At 40.7% G+C, this 12,290-nt stretch overlaps 1 protein-coding gene across 2 annotated transcripts in view; it reads left to right on the top strand.

Annotated features, from left to right (window-relative positions):
• DCP1A (decapping mRNA 1A) overlaps positions 1–12,290 on the top strand; it is a 37,301-nt gene that overhangs the window by 12,550 nt on the left and 12,461 nt on the right. For both annotated transcript variants that reach the window (XM_082209925.1, XM_082209924.1), the window contains exons 4-6: positions 3,010–3,076; positions 6,661–6,784; positions 10,409–10,519. In XM_082209925.1, coding sequence (XP_082066051.1) covers positions 3,010–3,076; positions 6,661–6,784; positions 10,409–10,519 — 302 coding nt within the window. The remainder of the gene's footprint in view (positions 1–3,009; positions 3,077–6,660; positions 6,785–10,408; positions 10,520–12,290) is intronic.

Genomic DNA, 12,290 nt, shown 5'->3' with positions numbered 1-12,290 from the left:
TTTCCCTTTCCCTTCCCCTTCCCCTTCCCCTTCCCCTTTCCCCTTTCCCCTTTCCCCTTTCCCCTTTCCCCTTTCCCCTTCCCCCTTCCCCCTTCCCCCTTCCCCCTTCCCCCTTCCCCCTTCCCCCTTCCCCTTCCCCTTCCCCTCCCCCTCCCCTCCCCTCCCCTTCCCTTCCCTTCCCTTCCCTTCCTTAGCATAACCTTTAACAGAGGTCAGCAAACATTTTCAGCAGGGCCACTGTCCCTCAGACCTTGTGGGAGGCCGGACCATATATGGTTTTTTTTGGGGGGGGGAAATGAATGAATTCCTATGCCCCACAAATAACCCAGAGATGCATTTTAAATAAAAGGATACATTCTACTCATGTAAAAACACGCCGGTTCCCGGACCATCCTCAGGCCAGATTTAGAAGGCGATTGGACCGGCCCCAGCCCCTGGGCCTTAGTTTGCCTATCCATGCTTTAAAACCTTGAATTGTTACACCCTGTCTTTTATAAGTTATATTACAGTTGGTAGTTGTTGCTACTTTGCAATGAATTCAGCTCATATTATTGGTCTTACAAGTTTTCCCTTGAGTTAGAAAATGTTTGTGAGAAGATGTCTCTTGTATTTACAGTGGTACCTCAGTTTATGAACTTAATCTGTTCCGGAAGTCTGTTCTTAACCTGAAACCATTCTTAAACCGAGGCTCACTTTCCCTAATGAGGCCTCCCGCCACTGGTGCCCCTCCACCCTTCGGATTCCGTTTTTAGACCGAGGTAAAGTTTGCAAACCAGGACACTACTTCTGGTTTTGCAGAGTTCGTAAACCGAATCGTTCATAAACAGGACTGTTCTTAAACCAAGGTACCACTGTATTATTATGATTTATTAAATTTATATACTGCCCTCCTCACAGGGCAGTTTCCAATAGTACATACCGTAATAACAAACAAAAACAGTACTGTACCCACCCACCCCACATGCTTTAAAATGCCAGAGATTGTTTAATTAGCCAAAGGCCTGGGATAAGGGGAATGTTTTTGCCTGGCGCCTCATGATATGTAACAACAAGCCACCACAGAAAAGGCCCATTTTCATGTTCCCACCTTCTGGACTTCTCGTGGAGGAGCCACCTGAAGAAGGGCTTCATATGAGATGGGGGTCCTGAGCCATTCAAAGATTTATAGGTGAAAACCATCACTTTGAACTGGGCCTGGAAACTGATTGGCAGCCAGTGCAGTTGGTGTAATATGCTCAAACTGTCTTGCACCAGTGAGCAACCTGGCCATTGAACTCTGCAGCAGCTGAACTTTCCAAACTGTCTTGAAAGACAGACTTACCTATATAATTGTGTTGCAGTAATCTAACCTAGAGGTTACCAGAGCCTAGATGACATAAGCTGGGCATATCCAGATAGGGGTGCGGTTGGGCCAGCAGCCAAAGCTGATAGAAGGCACTCTGTCCCACTGAGGCCACCTGAACCTAAAGCGACAGCAGTGGGTTCAGAAGTACTTTCTAACTGAGTATTATTACTTTTTTGATGTTTAGGACACAGCTATGAACCAGTTTCTTTAAAAGATAGTTTTGCATTGCAATAGTCACCTGCTTTCAAAGATTTAATATTTCACAACGCTGAATGGAATCACATCTCCAAATTTTTATTTAAGAATTTGTCCCTTACTGAATCCCAATTTTTGTTAAGTATGGTTTAGTGTTTTGTGTGAATTGAGCCAGAATCTCTTAACACTGAGACCTGGCCACAAGGTTCCTGTTCCATGGAATTATGGGCCTGCTAGCTTGATCCAGTTCCCAATCCCTGTTCTATTATCTGTAGTATATTATATCTTTTTTAGAGTCCACAGTTATTTCAAATCAGATTACTAAACTGGGCATCACTCATCCTGCGTCTTCATTTTGTCTCTACCCCAGTAGCAGAGCTACTCTTCTTCCTGTTCCCATGCGATGGTTTTCTTAACAGTGCCTTTTCCTTTGTTTATTCTGCTTCATATCCTTTGCTTCCTTTACCCATCCTCTCTTGGGACTCTGTTATTTAGTCCGTTACTTAGTCTCTCTTCCTCCGGCTGCCTTGCCTCCTGACCTTGAGTTTCCTTCTTGCTAGATCCTTTTTACTACTTTGCAAGAATAGAATGAAGGTTTATAGTCAGGAAGGTGACACAGAAAGGACTTTGTATATGTGTGTCAGATGAAAGGCTAGAAGTACAGAGTGAAGCAAAAGGAAAGACTCATGCAGTCTGACAAATTTCTGGTTCCTTTAGTTTAGACCTTTTCTTTTTCACTCCCAGGGCAGAAAGTGAAATAACCTTTTTAAATGTATTTAACGCTTATACAGAATTCTCTTTTGAGTTAATGTTGTTAACTTCATAGCATTTTAATGGTACAAGCATACACATACCTACTCAGAAGTAAGTCCCACTGAACTAAATGGGACTTACTGGTACATCCAGTTAACTGTATAATGTTAAATCCAAAGTCTAATTTAAGCTGCTACTGACTTCTAAGTGAATGGTTCATAATTATCATACACATATAACTGGGCTGAATGTTATGTTGATTTGCACTGCACTTTGGGTTCTGCACTAGTCTTAAGTGCTCATTTTATCTGACCCGCCTGTAATTTAACCTGTCAGATCGGGAGCTTTTTACATGTAACCTTTTGTTTGGCCTAAGATTAAAGCTTTTGCCTGGGAACAAGATGTTTGTTTTCAGTATGGTTGTACATATTAAATTGTTCACTAGCAAGTGTAATACCATAACCTAACATCTGTTTTATTATTTGTTGCTCCTGTTTCCAAGAATATTTGAAATTAGCCAGTAGTACTGCTCATATGTGCATAAATCATTTTAAGTACAGAATTTGTAATCTATGCATCCTGATGTTTTCTATTTGAAGATATTCTGTAATCAAAATGATATAATAATAATAATAATAATAATAATAATAATAATAATAATAATAATAATAAATAATAATAAAATATTCTGTCTTTTTTAAAATACCTTCCTCAAGTGTCAATTTACAGTATCTGGTTCTATGACAAGAATGACTGTCACCGAATAGCAAAACTCATGGCAAAGTAAGTATCTCATTTTTTTAAAACAACTTTGTGTTATTTCTAGTTTGCATTTTATAGCATTTCCTATAAAACCATGTATCTTTGCCAATATTTGTGCCGCCAGTAAAAATTCATGATAACTTAGTTTGTAATGTACTGCTTAATTTTGTGCTTAGAGTAATTTTGTGCTTAGAGTAAAATGTGTTTGCATGCAATGCTAAGCCAAACTATGTCTTAGCACCCAGGCAATGTGATATGAGCTCTCTTATAGTGCGTACAAAGTTTATACATGAGCAGAACAGAAGTCAAAATATCTGGAGGATAATGCTATATCAGATAGCCCTGGTACCTCCAGTATCAGACGCTACATGCCTCTGAATACTAGCTTATTTGATGGATGGATTAATTTGTTTAATTAACTTTCCCCTCCCCCATTTCTTCCGAAAGAAGCCTAGGATGGCAAACACAAGTGAATAAAACAATTCAATACAGATTCAGACTAGACAAATCCTATCGCTGGGGATCACAGTCAAGAGAGCACTGTTGCCCATGTGCCCTGCTTGTGGGCTTTCTGTAGACACCTGTTTAGCCACTGTGAAAACAGAATACTGAACTTGATAGGCCCTGGGCCAGGTCCAGCAGGACAATTCTTTGGTCAAGAATTTATCATAAACTGGTTCATTTTTATAATTGTAAAGTAACAGAATTATTGAACGGGTGCGATCCGTTGCTCAAAATGAGTGAGGAGTTGCAGTAGATCACTTTACGCAACACTCCTGATTCTGCAACCCAATGCTGGGTTCAAATTCTGGTCAAACCAATGGATAAGAGTGGGGATTAGATTTGTGCTGGAGAGAGAGGGATTTATACCAAGTAGCACACGATCCCATGGCTACCAGTTTTTTTAACCGTGGTTACAATGTTAGAAGCATTACATCTGCATTGATCCAGTGATACAGAATCAAAATACTCAGATCTGAATCATGCAAATTAAGATCGTCTGTGCCAATTAGCGAAGGTTTGCCTCTCTTCTTGTTGTGTAATTTGGTGGCTTTATCGCAGCGTGTGCCCAGCATGTCCTCTATATTACCTATGGTAATGTCATGTCTTGGAGGACAAACCACACTTTTATTTGGCATCAAATAGCTGCATCAGCAAATACTTTAGAGCTCAGAGAACGGACCACTCTCAACCCTCTCCAGGGAATTTATTGGTATTTATGATCTTCTGTTTCTGTGAGTTTTTCCTTCTAGACTGGGGAAACATTAATGTAATGATGGAGTAAGCTATTGGGAGTTAACTTGCCCTATCATCCTTTCATGAAGAGAAGATATGGCGTGATTGACATATTCTGTGATTGCTGTGATATCACCTTTTGGCTTTCCCATCAGCTGCCTGTAATATAGCCTGATGCTTTTGACATGGCATTTCCTGTTCTTAATAATCAAATCTACTCTCACTGCAGGAGACTAGATTAAAAAACAACAACCACTACTCCATCTCATTGAAGGTTACTGTGTGTTAATTCAGGTGGCTTTGATCTAACCTGTTTCAGGAAAGTGGACCATTAAGTTTTTAGCAGGCTCCCAAGTAGGGACCAAGCACTGGCTATTCTGAGCCAGAGCCTAGATCTCCTGCCCCTTTCCCTCCCATTTTAAAAGCTTTGTTGAAGGAAGCTTTTTTTATAGGGTGATTGGATGCCCTCTGAAGCAGAGTGGTGTTGATACCCAGCCACCCATCATCTTAAGCCACATCTGCATTATACATTTTTAAAGCATAATCATACCAATTTAAATAGCCATGAGTTCCCTCAAGAATCCTGAGGACTGTAGTTAAGGGTGCAGAGATTTGTTAGAAGACCTCTATTTTCCATTACTCAGCTACAATTCCCAAAGTTCCCTGGAAAGAGGGAGTGATTGCTACCCTGCTATGGTTCCCAGGATCCTTTAGGGGGAAGCCATGACTATGTGGTATGATACTATATAAAATGTCTAGTGCAGTTGTGGGCTCAGCTGCTGAGAGGCATCTATGTTTGTAAATTAGCATCTCCAAATATTATGCATCAGGGATGCCATCTCGTCCTCGGGATTGTGGGTGCCTGCCGCTGCAACATGGGCGTGCTACGTCACACACACTACATGCAGGCGTGTGTGTGTGACATCACATGTCCATGTTGCGGCGGTGGTGGCTCTTATTCCTCCTCTCCGCAGCTAGCGGTGTACTGTTTTCTGTGGGGAGAGGCTCAGACTAGGAGGTGGAGAGACCCTGCCTCCACATCCAAGCCCCACGCCCTGGAAAAGGATGGCTTGCTTACTGGCTGCGAGGACGGAACTGAACTGTTTCTCTCTCAGAGGCAGCACCGCTGCTGCCTGCTGGCTTTTCTCATTGACTTTGTGGTGGCTCAGCCTCCACAAGTCATTACTGTGGGTGCCCACGGCTCCCTGGAGATGGCTCCTATGTAATGCATATTTGGGTCATGGGCTTGTGCCCTGATCCTTTAAATTTCTAGCAATGTTCCTGCTCTGGACCAGTGAGAGAGGTTATGGTAAAATAATAGTCTCCTTTAAAACACACAAACACAAACACAATTGATATCCCATCTTTCCATGCATATGTACACTGAAAGTTACATTTAAAACAAAATAAATGTGACAATATAATCAACTGAAATCTAAAAGTTAGCACAGTATATTGCAAAACAGAAGCAAAACAAATCTTTAAAAGGCTCTGACTGAAAATGCAAGTTGAAATAAAATAGTCTGTAAGTGTGCACTTGAAAATAGGCCATGAAGGGATCAGACATACCTCTCAGTGACTAGACTATATCATTTGTATTTCTTTCCCTCTAATCTTTCTTATACAGAATTTTGCACACAAACACACCATCCAGCTGATGAGAATCGGGCTATTCCCATAATGCACTTAGAGCTCCCTGTGATAATTTGTGCCAAAAAATGTCATTATAAACTGGGCTCTATTGGTTGGCAATAAAACATTTTTGGAGTAGTGGCTAATAAAGGATTTTATAAAGGAATCTCCTGGTGTTGTTTTTTGATGGGCTGCTGCTGTATTTCACACTGTATATATTGTACATGTCTACAAAAGTGGGAAATGTTCACATGAAAAGTGAATTGGCGTGTCTTGGTGACTGAGCATATTTACAAGTAGCCCAAATTCAAAATTCCTTCAAATGCGCGAAAGTTTTTTGTTTGTGTAAGTGATCTGCTTTTTTTTTAGAAAGTACATTTACTCCTTCTACTATCTTGAAAATGGCCTAACTTGGTCATAACCAGTGGAATCACTGGTGTTGGTTTACAGTATTACTTGCTCCCATTTACATGGCTTTACTGTTAGGTTATCTAAATGCTGTACATAACCACTGTACAAAACCCTGCCAGCTTTGGGAAGTAGAAACCAGCAATGAATTGAAATTATAAAATTCAGGTTTAGAACGTATAGCTCCGTTGGGGTTAAGATGTGCACAGAATTCATGAAGCATGTATTCAGTTCAAAATATGAAACATATGAAAATATGAATGGTGTGTTTTGCTGTACATTTTTAATAAAATCTAATCATATGCTGTTTCTCCCCTCCTCTATCATAGAGTAGTGCAAGAAGAAGCTCAGAGATCCCAGCTGCTGTTACAGGACAGAAGAAGTGTCAGCAGGATTAATGGATGCACCGATATCCTAGAGATGCTTAGCAAAGCTAAGGTTGAATATGAACAGGTAAGGAAAGTATCTGTATTAGAAATCAGAGGTCAGACTTGCATTACATATTTTAGTGGGAGCCAAAATAAACTTGGTGTACTTTTTTTTGCTAACTCTTGGATGGTTATCCCTCAATTATTTCCATTCATTCTCTTTTCTTTTTCTAGCAGTAGGCACTGGCAAAATGGGGCTGTCCTGCCTTGTTTTTCTGAGAATAACTGGATTTCCATTAATGTAATTTTTGTGTGTCACTGTAAATAATTAGGCTTTTGAAATTTAATTTCAATCTCAAATGGCTGCCTTTCTGGAAGCTGAGATAAAAGTCAACGGAGGTGTTGCATACTATTACTGAAGGTTCATGTTCCTTCTGTGCAAACTTGATTATATTACCAACAGTCCAGGAAAAGTGGGCAACAACAAAGTTGCCTGTATTTTAGTATCCCCCTAGCACAACTTCACACTAGAAACTTTCCTTACAGTCTTCAGTACTATAATACAGTCTGTTTTCTTTCTCCTTACCCAAACTTGCTGAAGGAGAAAGAGTGAGCAGTGAATCATCATAGGCAGTGCATGGCAATATTACAATGCCTCAGGGCATGTTGAATCATGAAGCAAATGGCTAAGGGCTTTCATCTATCCTGGAATACCAATTTTAGACACATTGGTGTTTATCCAAGCTAGAATAAGTTGCTGTACCTTTTAAAAATGAAAACAGTAGCCTGTCATGGTTTATAAAATAATGGCGACATAATCTGTCTTGGCTCTGACAGTGTTGACTGAAAACTTATAAGGAGAAACAATGAGAGAGAGAGGGAGAGAAATTTCTCCCCCCCCCAAGCTTCTGTTTTATTTGGGAGAAGGGGGTTATGTGAGTTAAACATGCAAATATGGTTTTGCCTTAGTATTTTACATCTGATCAGTTTAAATTTCTTCGTTTAATGCCTTCCCAACCCTCATCTTCAGTAGTAATCTATCTAGATAATGTATAGTTGTCTAGCTCACCCTGTGTCTTCTTAATTGTATTGCAACCACACATCCATTACTGCCTAGGTTCTATTAACTATGGCAGTCTCCCCACCATCCCTCCAACTCGCCTGTGGTGGGGTGTCCAGTCCTTCAGAAACGTGTGCACCGTGTACGCCTCATCTACTTCAAGCCCCCACCCATCTTCTTCCCCCCCTCCTCAGGGAGACATGTTAAATGAATCAGGTAGGACTAGAGGTAATAAGAGAGAAGAGAATTAGCAAGTACTCCTTGATTTTGATTTTTTTAAGGTGGTGGAGTAGAATGAATTAAGAAAAGGAGCAGTTTCAATTAGTTGGGTCCAGAGTATCTCCTTCCATTTTTTGAAAGAGGCCTGGATCCACCAGAGGTTCCCGGTCATGGATGAGAAGATGACTTATGGCAATTTTCCCATGAAGCCTTATTCACCACCTGCCACACTTTTCTGAAGGGTCCCCTAGTGCTACAGTATACCTTTCAGGGAGCGACGGAAGGAAGGAGAAGTCATTGAAAATACTCCCCTCCCCCGCTTCATGTGTGGAATGTTTTGTGGCCGCAACGCTGTTCATGGGATTTCTCAACACAATTCAACAACATTGAGACATTAACATTATTATTTCTGTATCTACATAATGGAATAAAGAAAACATTCACCTCCTAATTTTCTGCTTTCCATGCTGTTAAAGACAAAGGAGAAGCCCAGAAATAATTTGGCAACCTTAATCATGTGAACTATTCTGGAAAATATGTCTACTTGTCTGTCTTGTAAACGTCATTGTAAGCTAACTTTCTGTCTAAATCTGCATGCCCTCTTTTCTCTTGGGGTCTAATGTGAATAGCTTGGACAGGTTGAATTGAATCACTTGATTTAATGTATACACCATTCTGTACACTCAGGGCAGGTTGAATTCATTATAATGCTGCCTCTTCCATCTGTGGGAGGCAGGGACTCCGACTCCACATTCTTGCGCATACTTTGCATAACTCCTCCAGCTATTGAAATGTGCCCTAAACCACAGCTATCCAATTTGGTTTTCAGAGGTGATGCTTCTAAATATGCAGCTCTGTAAAGCACCTGTTTAATGAAAGAAATGAGAGAGAAGCTTTAGAAATAAACTCCTGGTATAAATTGAATTAGTGTTTTATGTTGTTTAGTTGTGGGTCCTTTCTGTTGCTGTGTCATGTGACTTACACATTATTGCTCCTTATTTTTTTTAATTGCATGCTTTTTCAAGCATGTGTATGTTTTTATGTCATTCCTCTTACTAATTCCTTGCCAATTATCTTGAGTCTATAATAATTATAGATGAATTTGCATTTTATAGAAAAATTTGCCTAGTACAGTCCAGATGGATCATAAAATAATCCTGCTCTTGCAGCCCACATGTGGTGGGCAGAGAGTCGGCATGAGAATGGGTAGCAAGGAGTGAGAAAAGAGCTTTGTAACTGCCTGAGTGATTTAATATAGGATTCTAAATCAGCTTAATCTTTCATGTATTCTCTGCATCCAGTCTGTATGTGAAAATGAATGAGTTTGGTTAGTGGGTAGATTCTTTTTTAAAAATAGCTAACTTTTCCCCTCCCTCTTCAGAAAGATTATAACACTTTTTGTAACCTGGCCTTAAACAAGCAATGATATTTTGGGATTGTATTTATAAACAATGAAATTGGGCTTAAATTCCTTACCAAAATGTTAACCACACTAAAAGTGCAGGAAATTGGGGGGGGGGGAGAGAAACAGACACGGCAGAGGGGGTATTGTCAGTCTATGTTGTGAATTTTAAATCTGTAAGATAAAGTACATCTTTACATATTTATGCAAAGTTGTAGTGATGTGGCAGGTTTCCATTGCTGGCCATGTTTGCAGCTTGCAGCTTGCTACAGTCGGCTTAACTTCCTTGTGATGATGGTCAGCTCATGAAGCTTGAAGCTTGTACTTGGGGAAAAACTTTGCATAAGGTAATATATCGACTGAATTTTTTCTCCAACAGCAGCAAAGACTGTCAACTTCAGCTCTATTGACTGCATCATAAATGGCACACTCAAGATTTAAACTGGCAGGTCTCTTGAACCATGAAGCTGAATCATCACTTTATTTTAGTGCTGTTAGTACATTTGCCTAATGCCTGGAAACATGCTGGACTCATGACTGTTCTAGCTAATTTTATAATTGTTCTGTGTACACCTTGGTGTGTATTTTCACAAGTGTAAGCACATCTACCCTTTTAGAGGACGTGCACCCGGTTGTATAGCTGTAAGAGATGTGTTAAAACTCTGTTGCCTAGACATTCTGTATCTTCTCCATTCATTTGGGTAACCCAAATGGCCTGAGTCATGCATTCTTGTCTAGCTGACAATGGCTGGGAGAACTGTTTGGGTTGAAGCTGGGTGATACTGGCCATAATGTTTAATCAGCTTCTGATCAAGTCGTGCCTTTACCATGACACTGGCAGAACTATCATATGATTGTGCAGTGTGATCACCACAATATTGAATAGATAGTATGTTGTGAAAAGCATAAAAGTGCAGAGAGAAGAAGAGCAGGCGAGGCAGAGATCTTCCTGGGAGGCTTATAGAGGGGTGCGAAAAATGAACACGTCTGAGTGGGAATTAAAAACAATAATGCATTTTATTTTCTAGAATCAGAAGAGTGACCTCATTTGTTGGACACAACCAAGTGCAAATCCCACAAAGACGGAAAATACAGAGATTTCAGAGCATGGATCATCAATGTTACAAATGCAAGACCATGTATGTTCATTTTAAAGCACTGTGACACTACTGCACTGTTTTGTTACCTTTATAATAATTGGATCATGGGGTTGTATCCAGTGCTTTTTTTCTGGGGGGGCGCGCGGGGGGGGGGGCGCATACCCCTAAATATTTTGTGAATCTTTGTCCTTTTATCCATTTACTATATTTATTCTTCCTGATTTAAACTATAAAATGGTGTTTTTCTTGAGTCAAAATGAGAGTACTCCTTAACATTTTTAAAGAAAAAAAGCACTGGTTGTATCCAATGGTAGTATTGTGAGCCAAGGCACCCCATGTTCACCAATTCCCCCCAACAATTGACGCCCTCTGTGCCTTATCCCATAGTGTTTCAGAGGATCCTCAGGAAAAGCTTTTGAGGGGCATAGGGGACTTGTCCTGGGTAGGAGAGATCAGTAAAATTGGGAGCCATGTTTTGTGCAAGTGGAAGTGCTTAACACTAGTGCAGAGCCACCAGTTGGTAACAACCATTATGAGTTTATAGGTCCTTCTTACTGGAACATGGTGTTCTGTAGATTGCATTCAGTGCTGTTCATAGGCAGCTGTTTGGATCCAGCAGAGGCTTCTATAAACAGAAGGGGGTGGGAAATAATTTTCACTGATTTCCCCCTTCCCACTGGAGACCCTCCAGAACAACATGGAAGATCACTTGGAAGACGGCAGAAGAAAGAGGCAATTTGCCAAAAACAAAACAAACAAAAAACCCCAACCCCCTCCCTCTTCTGCTGGATCAAAGAGCCTTTTGTGTACAGAAAAGACAGCATTGGAAACAACCCCTGTTGTCTTCATTTTAAAGGTACAGTGGTACCTCGGGTTACATACGCTTCAGGTGACAGACTCCGCTAACCCAGAAATAGTACCTCAGGTTAAGAACTTTGCTTCAGAATGAGAACAGAAATCGTGCTCTGGCGGCGCAGTGGCAGCAGGAGGCCCCATTAGCTAAAGTGGTACCTCAGGTTAAGAACAGTTTCAGGTTAAGAACAGACCTCCGGAACGAATTAAGTACTTAACCCGAGGTACCACTGCATAGATGAACTCTGTGTTGAACGATACCTGCTGAACTATCACATATTATATTTGTTGGGGCCGCCTCAGGTGGCGTGATCTCAAGCTTCCCCTGCTGCTTTAAAAACAACAGGAGTTCCTAACATAAGAGAAACAGGCTAGACTGGAACTCTTCTTTTTCATGGTGCTTTAAGCTTAGAAAGAAGAATGTGAGAACCATGAGTGCAGCATTCATGACTCTGTTGTATGTCTAAACATGGGGCAGCGCCCATTGGATTCTGCCCCTTCTGTAGCTTGCTTTTACAGCAACAGTAGGGAAGTCTGACCACCTAGGCCAGCTTTTGGCCCTCATCGGACATCTTAAAGCTTATCAGTCAACTAAACAGGAGCTTTGGCTAAGAAGTGAGACAGATAGCCAAGAAAGATACTGTATACTAATACAGAAAATTGGTTGCAAGAAATAAGATGAGCAGGTCTTGTGCCTGCTAATAGTGCCATCTCATGGAGGAAAAGAAGTGGTGCGCAATTTAATCTTGGAGAGACTCCTTCTAGAAATGGGGTTTTAGGGCCATTTTGTCTTACTGAAGCCACTGAGGGTTTTTGACAGATCTACAAGGAGAATTTTGGATTTTGGATGTTTCGATTTTTAAATTGATGCATTTGATCAGAAGTAGTCTTATGTGCTTTTTTGGCTCTTAATGGGGTTTGGGGTGCATAGTCCCAATTATTAGTATGGAATTGAAGA

This window comes from Podarcis vaucheri, assembly GCF_965113315.1.
Source record: "Podarcis vaucheri genome assembly, chromosome: 2".
In the NCBI taxonomy this organism is placed as follows: Eukaryota; Metazoa; Chordata; class Lepidosauria; order Squamata; family Lacertidae; genus Podarcis; species Podarcis vaucheri.
The sequence above is the reverse complement of the archived record's forward strand: the minus strand, read 5'-3'. Positions and strand labels throughout refer to the sequence as shown.